This window comes from Piliocolobus tephrosceles, chromosome 2 (genome assembly GCF_002776525.5).
Source record: "Piliocolobus tephrosceles isolate RC106 chromosome 2, ASM277652v3, whole genome shotgun sequence".
NCBI lineage: Eukaryota > Metazoa > Chordata > Mammalia > Primates > Cercopithecidae > Piliocolobus > Piliocolobus tephrosceles.
Window position 1 is genome coordinate 102,547,416 of NC_045435.1, and position 18,706 is coordinate 102,566,121.

General features: G+C 52.0%; 2 protein-coding genes across 2 annotated transcripts; one reads left to right on the forward strand and one right to left on the reverse strand.

The window, feature by feature from the left end:
* Nucleotides 1-5,929: 5,929 nt before the first annotated feature.
* Nucleotides 5,930-8,271, forward strand: CAMK2N2 (calcium/calmodulin dependent protein kinase II inhibitor 2). The gene is made up of 2 exons (XM_023187530.2): nt 5,930-6,366; nt 7,258-8,271. Exons 1-2 carry the CDS (start codon nt 6,198-6,200, stop codon nt 7,326-7,328), a joined length of 240 nt encoding a protein of 79 aa, XP_023043298.1. The 5' UTR covers nt 5,930-6,197; the 3' UTR covers nt 7,329-8,271.
* Nucleotides 8,272-8,721: 450 nt separating this feature from the next.
* EEF1AKMT4 (EEF1A lysine methyltransferase 4) lies at nt 8,722-18,175 on the reverse strand. Its single transcript, XM_023187529.1, has 3 exons — nt 17,888-18,175; nt 9,734-10,017; nt 8,722-9,187 (listed from the first exon to the last, which is right to left on the reverse strand). Exons 1-3 carry the CDS (start codon nt 18,081-18,083, stop codon nt 8,900-8,902), a joined length of 768 nt encoding a protein of 255 aa, XP_023043297.1. The 5' UTR covers nt 18,084-18,175; the 3' UTR covers nt 8,722-8,899.
* Nucleotides 18,176-18,706: the final 531 nt, after the last annotated feature.

The following is an 18,706-nucleotide window of genomic DNA, read 5'->3' on the forward strand; positions in this document are numbered from 1 at the left end:
CTTATCTTGAATTCCCATGTGTCGTGGGAGGGACCTGGTGGGAAGTGATTGAATCATGGGGTCAGGTCTTTCCTGTGCTGTTCTTGTGATAATGGGTGGGTCTCATGAGATTTGATGGCTCTATAAGATAAAGTTTCCCAGCACAAGCTCTCTCACTTTGCCTGCTGCCATTCATGTAAGACATAACTTGCTCCTCCTTGCCCTCTGTCTTGATCGTGAGGCCTCCCAAGCCATGTGGAACTGTAAGTCCATTAAACTATTTTTCCTGTATAAATTACCCAGTCTCAGGTATGTATTTATCAGCAGTGTGAAAACAGACTGATACAGTAATTTATCAGTTTCTTTTAAATAGAATGAATCCTAGAAATACCCTCATGGTATGGGCTTCCATCAGGTGGATAGGGTAGGACCAAAGGGCCCAGAAAGAATCTAAGGAAGGAGAAACATGATCATGAGAAATAATAGTAAAAATACTACCCCCTCAAAAAATATACACTTTTTTTTTGAGACAGAGTCTCACTCTGTCATCCAGACTGGAGTGCAGTGACACAATCTCGGCTCACGGCAAGCTCCACCTCCTGAGTTCACACCATTCTCCTGCCTCAGCCTCCTGAGTAGCTGAGACTACAGGCGCCTGCCACCATGCCTGGCTAATTTTTTGTATTTTTAGTAGAGATGGGGTTTCACCATGTTGGCCAGGATGGTCTTGATCTCCTGACCTCGTGATCCGCCCACCTCAGCCTCCCAAAGTGCTGGGATTACAGGTGTGAGCCACCACACCTGGCCTATATTTTTTGAGATGGAGTCTTGTTCTGCCACCCAGGCTGCAGTACAGTGGCCAATCTTGGCTCACTGCTTCCTGGGTTCAAGCAATTCTCCTGCCTCAGCCTTCCCAGTAGCTGGGATTACAGGCACCCACCACCATGCCCAGCTAATTTGTGTACTTTTAGTAGAGACAGGGTTTCACCATGTTGGCCAGGCTGGTCTCGAACTCCTGTCCTCAGGTAATCCACCCCCCTTGGCCTCCTAGAGTGCTGGGATTACAAGTATGAGCCACCACACCCAGCTTACCCCAAAATAGTTCTAACAGCTTGTATTTGTTTCTTAGGGCTGCTGTAACAAAGTACCACGAACTAGGGGCTTAAAACAACAGAAACTTATTCTCTCACAGTGCTGGAGGCCAGAAGTCCAAAATCAAGGTGTTGGTAGGGTCAAGCTCCTTTGGAAGACTCTAGGGAAGAATTCTTCCTTGCCTCTTCCAGCTGCTGGTGGCTCCCAACAATTCTTGGTGTTCCTTACCTTGTAGTTCCCTTACTCCTCACTCCTATTTCTGTGTCTTTCGTGTGGCCTTTTTCCCTGTGGGTCTGTCCTCTTCTTATAAACATATAAGTGATTGGATTTAGGGCATACCATAATCTAGTATAACCTCATCTTAATTTATTTTTTATTTTTATTTTTTTCTTTCTATATAAGATAGCATCTCCCTATGTTGCCCAGGCTGGTCTCCAACTCCTGAGTTCATGGGATCTTCCTGCCTTGGCCTTCCAAAGTGCTAGGATTACAGGCATGAGCCACCATACCCAGCCTATATTTTATTTTATTTTATTTTTTGAGACAGGATCTCACTCTGTCACAGAGGTGGAGTGCAGTGGCACAATCTGGGTTCACTGCAACCTTTGCCTCCCAGGTTCAAGCGATTCTCCTACCTTAGCCTTCCTAGTAGCTGGCACTACAGGCGCAAACTACCATACCTGGCTATGTATGTATGTATGTATGTATGTATTTATTGAGACTAAGTTTTGCTCTTGTCGCCTACACTGGAGTGCAATGGCGCGATCTTGACTCACTGCAACCTCTACTTCCCGGGTTCAAACGATTCTCCTGCCTCAGCCTCCGGAGTAGCTGGAATTATAGGCATCCGCCACCACGCCCAGCGAATGTTTTGTTATTTTTAGTAGAGACAGGGTTTCTCCATCTTGGCCAGGCTGGTCTTGAACTCCTGACCTCAGATGATCCACCCACGTGGGCCTCCCAAAGTGCTGGGATTATAGGCATGAGCCACTGCACCTGGCCCTGGGTCACACTCTGAGGTTACAGGTGAACACCGAATTGTTGTGGGAGCCCCTATTCAATCCAATACAGGGGTCTACAGTTTCCACTTGACTAAAAGTGTCATTAATACTCAATTGTCAAAAGGCATGTTATTCTGTTTGGAGCATGTGAAGCAAGTATACTAGGTTTGAGGGACTTCCAATTGAGAGATTTAATGCACTGTCACACAACTTCATACAAGCTTTATTTCATTTTAGTGTGACAATGTATTTTCCTCTCATGGGAAGGATGCAGAATATCAGAATTTCAAAGAGAGGAGCAGAATTTAAAGAAATTCCCACATTTTTACAACATAGCTGAAGCTTATGTATTGTAATAGTACACAGGTTTGTACTTAGGACTTTTGCTTTAACCGTGATCCAGCAGGGACGGGAATATAATTATTTAAGAAGGCTGTAACCAAGTGAATTCTGGATTAAACTGTCATTTTTCCAATCTCCCTCACTGTGCAGAGAGAAAAGAGAATTGTTTCAATACTTCACACAATGCCCTTATCTCATCCTCGGCAAGAACCCTCATGCCTCTTCTTTGGCCCTTTAGGTGAGGGGCAGCTCACTACCTCCTGAGACAACCCGCTTTACCCCAGGACAGTTTCATCTACAAAACTGTCCTTTTCTTTCTTTTTTGAGTCAGGGTCTTGCTCTGTCACCCAGGCTGGGGTGCAGTGGCACCATTATGGCTCACTGCAGCCTCAAACTCCTGTGCTCAAGTAATCCTTCTACGACAGCCTTGCAAGTAGCTAGGACCACAGGTGTGTACCACCATGCCCGGCTTGCTTATTTATTTAGAGATGGGGCCTAGTTATGTTGTCCAGCCTGATCTCCAACTCCTGGCTTCAAGCGATCCTTCTGTCTCAGTCTTCTGAGTTGCGGAATTCACAGGTGTGAGCCATGGTGCCCAGCAAAACTTTCCTTAAGGAGTAGGTTTTATCACCCCCATGCTTCAGACTAGAACATGGGGCTTAGAGAGATATCGTATCATGCAGACACATGGTGAAAACACTAGAAGGATATATATATATGATGTTATAAGGCCAGGTGCAGTGGCTCATGCCTATAATCCCAGCACTTTGGGAGGCCGAGGTGGGTGGATCACGAGGTCAGGAGTTCGAGACCAGCCTGGCCAACATAGTGAAATTGTCTCTACTAAAAATACAAAGATTAGCAGGGCACAGTAGCTCACACCTGTAATCCCAACACTTTGGGAGACCAAAGTAGGTGGATCACAAGGTCAAGAGATCAAGACCATCCTGGCCAACATGGTGAAACTGTCTCTACTAAAGATACAAAAATTAGCTGGGCGTGGTGACACCACCTGTAATCCCAGCTACTCAGGAGGCTGAGGCAGGAGAATCGCTTGAACCCGGGAGGTGGAGGTTGCAGTGAGCCAAGATCGTGCCACTGTACTCCAGCCTGGTGACAGAGTGAGACTCCATCTCAAAAAAAAATAGCTGGGCATGGTGATGTGTGCCTGTAGTCCCAGCTACTCGGGAGGCTGAGGCAGGAGAATCACTTGAACCTTGGAGGTAGAGGTTATGGTGACCCGAGATCGTGCCATTGCACTCTAGCCTGCGCAATGGAGCAAGACTCCATCTAAAAAATAAATGAATAATAATAATAAAAAGATGTTATGTGATTTTCTTAATTTCCCCCCAAATTTTTTCCTTCCTTTCTCTCTCTCTCTTTTTCTCTTTCTTTCTTTTATTGAGATGGAGTCTCACTCTGTCACCCAGGCTGGAGTGCAAGGGCCCAATCTCCACTAACTGCCACCTTTGCCACCCTAGGTCAAGCGATTCTTGTGCCTCAGCCTCCCAAGTAGCTGGGACTGCAGGTGTGTGCCACACCTGGCTTTTTTTTTTAATTTTAATTTTTACTTTTTATTTTTAGTAGAGAAGGAGTTTGCCATGTTGGTCAGGCTGGTCTCTAATTCCTGACCTCAGGTGATCACCTACCTCAGCCTCCCAAAGTGCTGGGATTACAGGTGTGAGCCACTGCACCTGGCCTCCTAAAATGTTTTAAGTACAAACGAATTAATTTTTTAAAACCATGATTATGGGTCCTTCAGTTCAAGGTCACTGAGAAAGTGGGAGTCAGGATTGGAACCCATTACTGGACAACTTCCAGCAGATGTGGAATTTTCTGGATTCTCTTTCAGTGACCCCAATCTTCTGCCTTTATTGTCCTTCCAGTTTCAGGGCTCCTCTCACTCCAGGCTGGGCCTCCACCTCTGCTGTGGCCCTCATCCCAGAGACTAGGACAGAGCAGAGGAGGGCTTCACAGTGATGGGCCCCCAAGCCTGGGGCCTTGAGTGAGGCTGGCATCAAGGCATCCTGTGGCATACCCCTCCCCATCCAGTTCCCTGGGCAGCCACCATTGCCTTTGTCCCTGTGTCACTGGTATTAACACCTGGCAAGGAAGTGTTGGAAGGAGACCCACAACAAGGCAGCCTCACCAGCTGTGTGATTTGGTGATTTGGCCAGATTAAGGAAGAAAAGCGCGTCCGCCTGGAGTATGGAATGAACGTACAGAGTGATTATTACCCTTATCAGCGCTGCCGTCACTGTCGCCGCATGTAAGACACCCCCTCTTCCCCAAGGCCAGTGATTGCGCCAGAGCTCCTGCGCGCTGGCAAGCAGGTGACGCCGCGGGTGACGGCCAGCCAGGGCGGGGGATGTGGGGGCGGGAGGCAAGAGGAGAAGAGGGCATGTTCCCGTCGGTGAGGCGAGAACTCACTCGTGGTCCCAAGCAACGAGGGCGGGGGGCACCCTCCATCTCTACTGCACTCCCTCAGGGCACACACTGGCGCGCTCCGCGTCCTCAGGTGCTCCGAGCTTCCCCGCGTCACCCGCAGCCAGGGCGCCCCCCGCGACGCCGCCATTCATTCCTCCTACACTGCAAGCGCACCACTCCAGAGCCGGGAGAGCCGCAGGGCGCGGCGGGCTCTTCGGGTCCGCATTTCGGCGCCAGCCACAGGGCTAGGGCTGGGGGTGTCTGCCCTGGTGCGCGCTGCGTCGGCCCAGTTACTATAGACCCCTCCCAGGAGAGACTGAAATACCCAGATTCAGGAGACAGAGACACTGTGGCACATAGATACAGGTGCCAAGAATGGAGATAGATAGAGAAAGGCAAAGACACTTAAGGGACAGGCATAGACAAAGGCCATAACACAGCGAAAGAGATACGGGGCACAGAGACCGAGATACAGACACTTAGAGATGGACTGACACATACAAAGGCGGAGACAGAGACACAGACGGGCAGTCAGAGACGCACAGACCCTGAATATCTACTTAAGACCAGCAGAGCAACTAGTACAAGAGCGCGCCAGCGGCGAGGGCACCATCCACTGGCCCGAGCTCTTCCCGCGCTGTGGGTTCGTGCCTTCCCCAGTCAGCCTGTGCCCAAGTCTCCTCCCCACGCGTTTCCCGCTCCCCGTTTTCCATTGCCAGCCCTGCGGCCGCCTTCCCGCCCCAACGCGCGTGGTCAGCTTTTGCCCCCCTGCTCCCAGTCCCCCTTGCACGCCTCTTCCAGCCTAGGGGTCAGACCCTCCCCCAAGCTCCTCCAGCACCAGGCTCGATCCCACCCCCCTCCGGTCCCGCCTCTCCCCGCAAGGTCCTGGCCGGTTGGCTGGTACTATTCCCCAAGACCCACGTGCTGGCCATTCCCCGCCACAGTGCGAGAACCTCCCACTCCAGCTGCCTCCGGGGTAGCTGGGCGCGCTCCTGCCCCCGGCCCCGCCTCTTTCCCCTGGCCAGTGCCCGCCCCGCCTCTACCGCGCCCCGCCCGCCGTGCTCTGCCGCAGTCGGGCGCTCATCGTCATTCCGCTCTTGCCGCCGCCGCCGCCACCCCCGCCCCCCGCCCCCGCCCCCGCCCGGTCCCCGCCACCGCCGCCGCCGCCGCCTGCCCAGCGGCCCGGGAGGCGGAGGCGCGGGGGAGGAGGCCCCGCTTGGCTCCTCAGCCCCGGATGCTGCATGACTTCATCCTTCCGCCGGCTCCCCTGCTGAGCTAGGGCCGGTCCGGCAGCAAGCCCGCCGCCCGCGCCCCGCCGCAGTCCCACTCCCGCCCCGCGCCCACCCCGCGCCCGCCATGTCCGAGATCCTGCCCTACAGCGAAGACAAGATGGGCCGCTTCGGCGCAGACCCCGAGGGCTCCGACCTCTCCTTCAGCTGCCGCCTGCAGGACACCAACTCCTTCTTCGCGGGCAACCAGGCCAAGCGGCCCCCCAAGCTGGGCCAGATCGGCCGAGCCAAGCGAGGTACGCGGCCCGGGCCCGGAGTCGCCGCCTGACCCAGAAACCCTCCGCCGGGCGCCCCCCGGCTGCCGTTCCCCGCCAAGTGCCCGCAGCTCTTGCCGCAGACCAGCGCACCAGCCGCTCTCCGGCCCGGGCTGGAGGGGGGGTCCCCGCTGCAGTGTGTGTCCCCCTCTTCCATTCTCCCGGGAACACGGTGCCCCGGATTCGATGCTCGCCACCTCTGGAAGCAGAGCCCTGGCACCCGGGCGAGGGGGAGGGGCCGGTCGGGGCATTTGGGGCTGCTTGGAAGTGGGAACACGGGGTAACGGGCTGATTCTTTGGGATCAAATACTGAGTCGGTGGACAATACGAAGAACCTTCGGGTCGAGAGGGGCGTCTAACAAGAGAGGGGAGGAGGCGGGGGGTCCGCTTGTCTTGGTTGTTTGCATGGGGAGGGGAGCTCTGTTGGTGCCAGGATCGGAAGAGGGGTTCCAGCGGCGAGAGGTCTCAGGTTGAGGAGAGGGCTGGACCAGCTGGATACTCGGTTTGAGCCCCATTTGAGGAGGGGTATCTGTTGAAGTGCGGGTTGAAGAGGGGGATTCCATGAGCAAGAGGTTTCTGATCAACTCAGAGGGAGGAAGGCTCAGGTGGCAGGAGGGCTCGCACTGGGAGGAAGAATAGCTGGAGCCTTTGGAAGAGGGGCGTTCCGCCATCGGGAGGGGAGGGGGTCTGTGGGACCGAAGCTTGGCGGCGGGTTGGGTCTCCAGGAGAGTTCGGACGGGGAGGACGCAGCGCAGGGTTCCGAGGGGCGTCGCTGGGCCACGGGCAGTAGCTGCGCGGGACGCTAGGACGCGGGGCTCATTCTCGCCGCCGCCCCCCGAGGCCGCGCGGCTGACGCGCTTTCTCCCTGCGCAGTGGTGATCGAGGATGACCGGATAGACGACGTGCTGAAGGGGATGGGGGAGAAGCCGCCGTCCGGAGTGTAGACGTGCCGGCTCGGGCGGCGGGCTCCGGGCCCAGCCTCGCAGCGGCCAGGAGCGCGGGCCGGCGATGCGGCTGCCGGCGCCCCCCGCCCCGGCCCAGGCGCCCGCGGGCGGGGGCTGCAGGGCCGTGCGGCTGCCGCCGCCAGGCACTCCGGAGCTGTCCGCTTCAGCACCACGGCGGCCGCGGTAGCGGCGGCGCGGACCCGCCCGGAACCCGCCGCCGCGCTCATGCACTTTAAAACCTCGGGCCGCAGCCCCACCCCGCACACCGGAACGGACACGGAGACCCGCGGCCCCCAGCCCCCTGCCCGCCCCCTCCCGCACGGCTCCCCTGCCCCGCCCCCCTCCGGCCAGTCTGGTCTGCAGACCGGGCGGCCGCCGGTGTCGGACCGCGAGCGGCCAGGGATGTTTGGCTGCGTACTTGCATGAGCTTTCTACCCACCTGAGCCCAGTCCTCCGGGCCGTTCCTCACCCCCACCCCTGTCTGGCGTGACCCCAGCCTCAGCCTCTTTCTAAGGGACTTCCTCAGCACATTTGTATTTTTATATCCGACTCTTTGTTTACTGGCTCTGCTCATGGTTCCTGCCCTCCCCTCAGTCTCGGCCACGCTCTTCTGCGCCTGGCAGATAGGATGGGTGTTGAGGCTGGGGTGAGACAAGCCCCCCAACACGGTTACCAACCACATGGCCAGTCTGCCCAGGCCTGACCCCAGGAGGCTCTTTGGCAGACCCCTTCTCCCCAAGGTATCATCACCTTCCAAGGGCCCAGATCCGATTTTACCTTGGACCCCTGCGTCTTGCCCCTGGGAACCCAACTGGGGACTGCTCTGCACCTCTGGATGACATCTGTGGCCCCGGAGATGTTCTCAACCCAGGGGTGCCCTTTGTAAATGCTCCTCCATCCTCACTGTACCAGGAGTGTGTGAATAAACACAGACCTCCCTGTGTGTGTGTGGCCGCTGCTTAGGTCTCAGGAGCCAGGCCAAAATGGGAGGGGGGGCAGGTACTTGGGAATCTCAGGTGCATGTTGCTGGTGAGGGATGGTTGTCAAGTAAGACAGGCAGGCCAGCCTGGCCTGGGAACATCATTATGATGTGGCCTCCTTGGGTACAGATACAACCCAGGTGGGACTGCTCACCAGTGTTGGGGATGGAGCTGGGGTGAGAAACATAAAGCAATCAAGGTTCAAAGTCTGCAGTCTCCTGTGGAAAAATCAAGGCTAGATGAGGATCAGTAACAGGCCCCAGGGAGAAAGGTCCCCAGGCTGGCTGGTGTGCAGAGGGGTTATGCTGAGCTTTGCCCCAGGGGATGCATCACTGCTGGCTTGGTGTGGTGGCAGAGGACGTTGGGGAACCCAGGAGAGAACTGAGGAACCCAAGAAAGAAGCAAGAAATCTGGGATCTAGTTGGAGATGGGCTGTATTGGTTCATGTGGGTTCGCTCCCACCCTCTATCTTAGGCATGAGGCCCCTGGGATGTAAGCACCTTGGACCCAACCCCAAGTCCTGAGTCAGGAATTCCAACTACCTGAGGAGCCCAGGGCAGAATGGCAGGAAGGGTGGACCATGCTCTGGCCTCATAGCTGAATGGCACTAAGGAAGTCCTCATGATCTGAATCCTGAAGGAAGCAGGGTGAGGTGGGAGGTCTGAGGGGTGAGAGGATTTGGGCCCCCAGAGACAGTTGGGCCACACTGAGGTCCCCGCCCTTGTGCATGAGGTAGAGATGGAAGTGGAAACCGCTACCATAGGTAGCATGCCTCAGGGACCAGCCATAACAGGCTTGGGCATAGTGTCTGGTCCGAAAGTGGGGGGCAGCAGAAGTCATTGAGATGAACCGGCCTCCAGGGACCAGCACGCGGCTCACCTGCAAGGCAGACATAGAAGCCATTGGTGAGAAGTGGATCTTCAGGTTCTCAAAGGTCAGTACTGCTCCAGATGCCCTCCCAGTCAAACCTCAGGAACCACTCCACATCTGTAGCTCAGGCTTTCCACCGCAAAGAGTGAGCCACTTTCTCTGCCCCAGCCATTCCTTGGGATTAGGGCTATATTCTATTCAGGGAGGGGTATAGGAGTGATATCAGGTATAGGGGCACTACTTTCCTATAACTGCTCACCTTGGCAGTCTCTGTCACCCATCAGGAACCTGGCTACCATATCCCTATGGCAACCCGGTAGCCACACATCAGCCCGGTAGCCACACATCAGCCACACATGAGCCTGGCTATTCCAGTCGCCTCTATAATCTCCACCCTGCTTAACCCTTCCCTTCCTTCAGAGAGCCACACTCCCGAGGACAACCCACTACTTGCTCCAAAACATGCTTCTGGCTTCTGATTTCTTCCAGTCCCATGAAACCTCAACCCCACAGCCCCACCTAATGATCTGCCTTCCTCTCTTGTTGCTCCCTCACCTCACTCAACACCTGGTCCACAGTATGGACACCTTCAGAGGACACGGTCCAGGGATCTTGTTCCCCAGATAGCAGGGCATCCAGCGTGCCCTTCTCGAGCACCACATCAAAAGAAGCACTGGGGAAGTCCAGCTTCCGCACATCCATGGTCTCCCAGCGCAGCTGCGGCACATGGGCATAGCGAGCCTGCATGGCGGCCACCACGACTGATGAGTAGTCCACACTGGTCACATCAGGGAAGCCTCCAAGGAACAGCTCGTAGCTCAGGGCACTGTTCCCGCAACCTGGGGTGGGAGGGGATGGGTGGCGAAAGAGCTACGTTAGTTTTGGTTCTCACCTCCCCCTGAATATCTATCTGCTCTTGGCCCCGTTTCTTCTCAGTCCAAACCCTCCAGTACTGAGAGGAGGTGGTAGAGTGCAGAAAAAGCACAAGCCTTGGAATCGCACAGGCCTGGGTGCAAACCCTGGCTCTCTCACTCCTAGCTGTGTGGGCTGGGACAAGTTGTTTAAATACTAGAAACATGGATTTTTTTTTTTTTTTTTTTTTGAGATGTCGCCCAGGCTGGAGTACAGAGGCACAATCTTGGCTCACTGAAACCTCCGCCTCCCGGGTTCAAGTGATTCTCCTGCCCCAGCCTTCCGAGGAGCTGGGATTACAGGTGCGTGCCATCACGCCTGGCTAAAACTTGGATATCCTATTCAGAAAAATGAAGATAATAATACCTAGGCCATATGCAAGATGTGATGCATTAAACTTAAGAACTAAGAACTAGGGGCCGGGCGCGGTGGCTCATGCCTATAATCCCAGCACTTTGGGAGGCTGAGGAGGGCGGGTCATCTGAGGTCAGGAGTTCAAGACCAGCCTGACCAACATGGAGAAACCCCATCTCTACTAAAAATACAAAATTAGCCAGGCTTGGTGGCACATGTCTCTAATCCCAGCTGAGGAGGCTGAGGCAGGAGAATCGCTTGAACCCAGGAGGCGGAGGTTGCAGTGAGCCAAAATCATGCCATTGCACTCTAGCCTGGGTGACAAGAGCGAAACTCCGTCTCAAAAAAAAAAAGAAAAGAAAAGAACTAAGAGCTGTAGAGTAGCTGAAGGAGCTCTAAAGTTAGGAGTTCAGAGATCAGGGTTCTGATATTCCTAGTCACACAGCCACGGCAAATCATTCAACTCTTTGAGCCTCAGTTTCCTCAAATTCAAAATGGGGATAATACTGGTATCATTAACCGCAACATCATTGGTAGCATGATAATGATATAAGTTAGCATTATCCTAATCCCCAGCCTCTTAGAAAACCTTAGAAGGTATCAACTCTGGGAAGGCTTCATGTTAGAGGTTATTCTACTTTGTTTTCCAAAACAGAATTAACAAGTGAAGGGGAAACTAGCTGGGGACACACAGTGGAGCCAATTACTTCCTTGCAATTTTTTTTTTATTAGTGTTTGTTTGTTTGTTTTGTTTTGTTTTTTGAGAGGGAGTTTCACTCTTGTTGCCCAGGCTGGAGCGCAGTGGCACAATCTTGGCTCTCTGCATCCCGGGTTCAAGCAATTCTCCTGCCTCAACCTCCTGAGTTGCTGGGATTACAGGCACGCACCACCACGCCCAGCTAATTTTGTATTTTTAGTAGAGACAGTGTTTCACCATGTTGGTCAGGCTGGTCCTGACCTCAGGTGATCCACCTGCCTCGGCCTCCCAAAGTGCTGGAATTATAGGCATGAGCCACCACACCTTGCTGCAATTCTTCACATGTATTGAGCACTACATATTAGGCTCTGCCAATGAATAATAGTCCCTGTCCTCAAGGAGCTCCTGCTCCAAATACGTAATCAGACAGTTGCTGCAAAACATGAGTGTTTCAATAGGGACAGGCTGTGAGAGCACACAGGAGGGTCTGGACCTCACCTCAGGCGAGTCAGCCAAGAGTTTCCAGGGAGCTGACAACCAAGCAAAGTCTTGAAAAACAGAGTCTTGACAACTTCCCAACACTCTGGTAGGAAGTGCCTGGAAAGCAGTCCCAAAGTGGGTAGGGTCAGGATGGAGAAGGGATAGAGGTGAGAGGTGTGGATGTGGATCTATAGTCCAAAGGGCATGACTTCCTTAGAAGATCCAGTGGCCTCTTCCAGGCCTTCCTATGGCCAGTCCCAGCTTGAGAATAGGGCTGAGTGACAGTTCTTGACAGCCCCAGGCTGGGGATCATCAGCTCTTGGGATTAGGTTTCCTTTAATCCCCACTTGCCTCCCTAAGAGGATCACAGGATCAGCAGTTGGAATAGCCCTAATCTATCAGGGTTTGGCACCCAGACAACATACCCAGAAGCAACTGGCTGCTCCCCAGCTGCCCCTTCCCATGTTCCTCTTCAAGCCGTGGGGCTCAAGGAAAACTATCTTGCCTAGGAGAACCCAACACGTGCTTCCCAAAGTTGAAGCCACAAAAAGCCCTGGTAGATACAGCACATGGGATGGGGGTAAGGGTGGCAGAACCCGACTTAGTTGCAGGTTGAAATCCCACTGGGTTTGCTGACCCACAATCCCTTCATTACCCCCACACCTGACCTCATATACCTGTAGAGCTCTGCCAAACTATGGACAAATCCAGATTTCCTTCCTTTGTTCTCCTTAGCACAGGATGGCATCTTCCAAGAGAACTTTACCAAAGGTGAAGGGGGAACAAAAGCTGGCCACTGGGGCAGTCATGTTTACAAGCAATGACTTTTGATTCTGTTGACTCAGAGATTTGGGGGCAGCAAGTAAGAAGGGGCTTGGGAAAGCCACTGCCTTCCAAAGTGGGGCCTGAGGGAAGTAGAGCCTTGGAGAATTGATCCATATCCAAGAATACATCACATGAGGGCCCAGAGCTGTGTGGATCCTAACTCAACACCAAGAGACTAAAATATAAGCCAGAATGCCAATTTACTAAATTATAACAAGAAAAATAGCCATCATGGAGACTGGAGTTGAATCCTCTGGCCAGTCCCTTTTCTCTTTATAGGAAATCTAAATTGGAAGTCAAATTGATTCCAAATTAATTTTTTTTTTTTTTTTTTTAAGACGGAGTCTCACTCTGTCGCCCAGGATGGAGTCCAGTGGCCCGATCTTGGCTCACTGCAAGCTCCGCCACCCAGGTTCACTCCATTCTCCTGCCTCAGCCACCCGGTTAGCTGGGGCTACAGGTGCTTGGCTAATTTCTTTTGTATTTTTTGTAGTAGAGACGGGGTTTCACCATGTTACCCAGGATGGTCTCCATCTCCTGACCTCGTGATCTGCCCGCCTCGGTCTCCCAAAGTGCTGAGATTACAGGCGTGAGCCACCGTGCCTGGCCACTTCCAAATTAATTTTTGATTATGATCAAAAGATTCCAAAGGATCGCTTAAGCATAGGAGTTCAAGAGGCTGCAGTAGGCCAAGATCACACCACTGCACTCCAGCCTGGGGACAGAGCAATACCCTGTCTCTAAAAAAACAAGAAGAAGATTCCTACAGAGCATGAAGTCAAGCAAGCACAGCAAATCAGAGAAGCACAATAACAGCCAAGTGGGGCCAGCCATTCATATATATTCATTTGCTATGAGGATATTTTAGCCATAGGGACCAGACACACGAGTCCTCCAACAGGGTACTCTGTTCTCTGAACAGTCCTGGATAAACTGCTTCTCTGATTCCCATTTTCAATAAAAATAATAATAGCTAACAGTCATGGAACATCAAGTACTATGTTAAGCATTTATAAGAATTATTTCAGTTTACTTTCACAGTAGAGCCATATAAAGGATACTATTGGCTGGGCACGGTGGCTCATGCTTGTAATCCCACCACTTTGGGAGGCCAAGGCGGGTGGATCACTTGAGGTCAGAAGTTGCAGACCAGCCTCACCAACATGGTGAAACCCCATCTACTAAAAATACAAAAATTAGCCAGGCGTGGTGGTGGGCACCGGTAATCCCAGCTACTCGAGAGGCTGAGGCAGGAGAATCGCTTGAACCCAGCAGCGGAGGTTGCAGTAAGCCAAGATTGCACCACTGCACTGCAGTCTGGGCAACAGAACGAGACTCTGTCCAAAAAAAAAAAAAGATACTATTATTACCATTCCCATTTTCTGCATGGGAAAATTGAGGAAAGTGGTAAGAAACTTTCTCAAGGTCACATAGTCAGTGGAAGAGCCAGAATTTGGACACAGGTCTCTATTGCTCCGGAGCCAGAGCTCTGAAACCACTGTGTTCAACTGCCTCCCAGTTTTCAAGAGGCCCACTCACCTTCAGTTGTGACATCCCATTGTTAGCTATGTCAATATAACCATAAGGCTATAATTCACAATGTAGTCATTTTACCAGTTTTAAGAGTTCTAAGTGCCTCCCTACACCCATCTAGGTGGTGTCACAAAGCACACTTACTTCACCACTTACTTGCTGCATGACAGTAGTGGACACTGTCAGTGTTCTGACTAGATGCTCTGGGAATCTTTTTACCCATTTTAATTTTTATATCCCTAGGTTTTGGTGTGTGTTTGCTTCTAATGGTGTACATCTGTGACTCTTCAGCCTGAAACAACCTTCAGGGAAACTTTGCTTCTTTCCTTTCCCTGTTCCCTCTAGCTCTTACCAATTCTCCTGGGAGCACATTCCTAACAAGTAACTTGGACATGAATCCTCATCTCAGGAGTTGCTTCTGGGGAACTCAATCTAAGACAGTGAGTGGCAAGGGTTGCCAAATGCAGCTTCCCACCTGTTTTTGTAAAGTTATATTGATACATGGCTATTCTCATTCACTTCTTTTTTTTTTTTTGAGATGGAGTTTCAATCTGTCACCCAGGCTGGAGTGCAGTGGCACAATCTCAGCTTACTGCAACCTCCGACTCCCTGGTTCAAGCAATTCTCTTGCCTCGGCCTCTGCAGTAGCTGAGAATACGGGTGCCTGCCACCATACCTGGCTGATTTTTATATTTTTAGTAGAGACGGGGTTTCACCATGGTGGGCAGACTGCTCTGGAACTCCTGACCCAGGTGATCCACCCGCCTCAGCCTCCCACAGTGGTGGAATTACAGGCGTGAGCCATCCCGCCCGGCCTTCATTCACTTTTGTATTGTCTGTAGCTGCTTCTCCACTACAACAGCAGAACCGAGTCATTGTAAAAGAGACTGTGTAGCCTGCAAAGCCTAAATTATTTACTTGTTTGGCCATTTTCAAAAAAAGTTTACAGACCCTTAACCTGGAATAAGTCTCTTAATACTTTTGACTTGGGCCGGGCGCGGTGGCTCAAGCCTGTAATCCCCAGCACTTTGGGAGGCTGAGACGGGCGGATCACGAGGTCAGGAGATCGAGACCATCCTGGCTAACATGATGAAACCCCGTCTCTACTAAAAAAATACAAAAAACTAGCCGGGCGAGGTGGCGGGTGCCTGTAGTCCCCGCTACTCAGGAGGCTGAGGCAGGAGAATGGCGTAAACCCGGGAGGTGGAGCTTGCAGTGAGCTGAGATCTGGCCACTGCACTCCAGCCTGGGCGACAGAGCGAGACTCTGTCTCAAAAAAAAAAAAATACTTTTGACTTGCCTTTAGGGATTGTCATAAGGATTAAGTAAGTTAGAAAGGGCCCAGCACGTTCTCTGGCTCTTATCAGGCATTCAACTTAAGTTTGTTGAGGTGGAATGTAATGTAGAGTATTCCCCAAGTTGTGGGTCCTGTTCTTACATCTTGGCAATTCTAGAAATTCCCCTTTTGGTTTTTAGACTTTTTGCCCTTCCTATCCAGAAAATGATAGTTCCCAGTCAAGCAGATTTTTTTTAAAGCATCAGTTTGGTGAAAAACCAGTCAAGTAGATTTTAAGGCAGTGTTACTCTGCCAATCACCAGCATAAGAATCTGCTGTGAAGCTTGTTGAACATACAGATTCCTGAGACCCACATTAGACCATCCCTGGAATTAGAATCTCACAGTGCAGTCTAGCTCTCCAGGCAATTTAGATACACACTAAAGCTTGAGAAAACATAGATCTATGGTAAATCGATAAATAAGTGCAATGGTTTAAAATCACAGATTCAAGAAAGTGTTTACTTGTGGGGAGAAGGGGTTTTAGGAGGACCACACAGAGAACCTTGAATATACTTTTCATTTTGCCAGGCATTGTTTCAGGTATACTTCATGCTCATTTAATAATCTTAAAGCCCAATTAATAAATATGCTTATGTTTTTACGGTTGAGAAAATGGAAGCACAGAAATTCAAGTATTTTATCCAGGATTACACAGCCAGTATAAGCTGAGTCAAGATTTGAACATCATTCACTGCCTCTAGAGTCCAAGATGGTTTTTTGTTTGTTTTTTGTTTTGCTTTGTTTTGAGACAGGGTCTCATTCTGTCACCTAGGCTGGAACCCAGTGGAGCCATCACAATTCATTGCAGCTTGGATCTCCTGGCTCAAATGATCCTCCTGCCTCAGCCTCTTGAGTAGCTAGGACTATAGGCACGGGCCACCATGCCCAGCTAATTTTTAATTTTTTTTTTTTTTTTTGAGACAGGGTCTCACTCTGTTGCCCAGGCTGGAGTGGAGTGGTGCAATCTTGGCTCACCGCAACCTTCACCTCCTGGGCTCAAGCAATTCTCCTGCCTCAGCCTTCCAAGTACCTGGGATTACAGGCCCGTGCCACCACACCTGGCTGATTTTTGTATTTTTAGTAGAGACAGGGTTTCACCATGTTGGCCAGGCTAGTCTTGAACTCCTGACCTCAAATGATCCACCCGCCTTGGTCTCCCAAAGTGTTGTGATTACAAACATAAGCCGCCACTCTGGCCTAAATTTTTTTGTAGAGATGGGATCTCACTATGTTGCCCAGGCTGGTCTTGAGCTCCTGCACTCAAGTGATCCTTCCACCTTGGCCTCCCAAAGTGCTGGGATTACGAGCGTGAACCATGAGCCCAGCCCACAGTCCAGGTCCTTTTTTTTTTGTTTTATTTTGTTTTTGAGATGGAGTTTTGCTCTTCTTGCCCAGGCTGGAGTGCAATGGCACGATCTTGGCTCACCACAACCTCCACCTCCCGGGTTTCAGCGATTCTCCTGCCTAAGCCTCCCGAGTAGCTGGGATTACAGGCATGCGCCACCACACCCAACTAATTTGTTGTATTTTTAGTAGAGATGGGATTTCTCTATGTTGGTCAGACTGATCTCGAACTCCCGACCTCAGGTGATCCTCCCGCCTCCGCCTCCCAAAGTGCTGGGATTACTGGCGTGAGCCACCGTACCCAGTCAAGTTCTTAACCACTAAATTATACTTTTTTTTCTATCCCTAGTAATGTTCTATTTCTCAAATTGAGTGGAATAGACACACACATTAGATTTGTTATTTATACCTTACATATGTACTATGTTACATATATCTTTTATTTATTAAAGATGTCACTTAAACATACAAAAAGGCTTTTACAAAGAGCAAAGTAAAAACGACAATTGGAAGAAAACCTGTTGCTCATTCAAACTTTACTAGCGCCTCCAAGGTTGACAGTAGGAGAGAACCTCAAGAGGACAGCCGAACACCCCAGAGCCCTACCTTTCCTCCAGCACGTCTTCCCTTTGGGGAATCACAACACCCTGGGCGGCAATCTCCCCTCCACCCTTAGAGGGTGCTGTTCTCACTCTCTAAGGCATAGGACCAAGTTTCAGATAGGACTCTCTCTAGGTGACTCTGGCTCCCAGTGCCCTGGGGCAAAAAGAAAAGCGCTGGGCATTATTCTCGAGGTGCCTGCGCGTGCCGCCTCCGATGTGAACTCGCAGTCCCATTTCTAGAACTGAATCTAAAGCTCAGAACAGGTTCATCACTTGTTTTAAGTTACACAAGTCAATTAGAGCTAGGACTTGAACTAGGTCCTCTGAGCAATTCGGTCCCCGAGGCTGCCTGCCTCCCGAGGGTCCGGACAGGGTCTTCTTGGGTACCCCCCACGCTCAAACCCTGAGAGGCTGTCTTCCTCCCGAGGGCCCCGGGACCGACAATCTCTTACTCCTGTTTGCCTTGACTAAATACAGCCAGGACTCTGAAGGAGCTGGATCTCGCGTCCCAACTTAGGCGTCCTCCAAGAGGGTAGACAGGCGGGAGGAAAGCGGACCGGGCCAAGCCCGCGCGGCGCCGGTCCTGCCAGCTCTACCTGGCGGGGCCGCGCCAGGATTACCCACCTAACACAAGGATACGGTCCTCGGGCCGCAGCTCCGGCTCTAGGAGGGTACGGAAGGAGGAGAAGTCCCCGAACCAATCGTAGGGAGCAGAATCGGCTGCGCCTTGGTAGCGCTGATCCCAGTACTGGACTTCGCGGTACCCGCAGTTCCGCTCCGGTAACTCCGGCGGCGCTCTACCGGCCCCTGGAGAAGCCATGCTCTCAACCGCAGGGACCGCCAGAGCCGCCGGCCCTTCAGCCAATAAGGAAGGCAGGATGCAGAAGGCTGGGCCCTGGTGTCTCCGCCCACCATCTGCAGTTGCTCAACACAAACACGTGGAACTTCCGTCCTTTACTAAGCGCTCTTTGAAGAATCCTCCGGCTGGGAAAACCATCGTCCAGACCCTGACTCCTCCGGCTGTACTGCCAACTCATTTCCTAGAGCCGCGCTCATGGTGTTAGACTCACGTGGGCTCATCATTTCGTCCTCTCATATTTTCAATATGAATTACTTCTATTAGGAAGTCTGAAAATTAGTGAAAGGTTCATTTTTCTCAGCATCCGGAAGGCTCTAAGCGGAGGCAGTAGGGGCGCGAACAGGGGCTTTGCCCTCCTGGAGAGACAGCATGAACACAGATGTTCCCAGCGTAGGCGAAGTAGAATGTTGGCTTCAGGGACTGTAGGAGAGGTAGGCAGGAATGTTGCTTTTCTGGACATTCGTTCCAAATTAGCGCCTGTGTACCTAGGGCTGGGTATAAACTGAGGAGTAAGACATTGTTCCTGCTCCTATGGAGCGTGGAGTGCATCAGAGGAGACAAATGTAGAGGAAAAATTACATTTT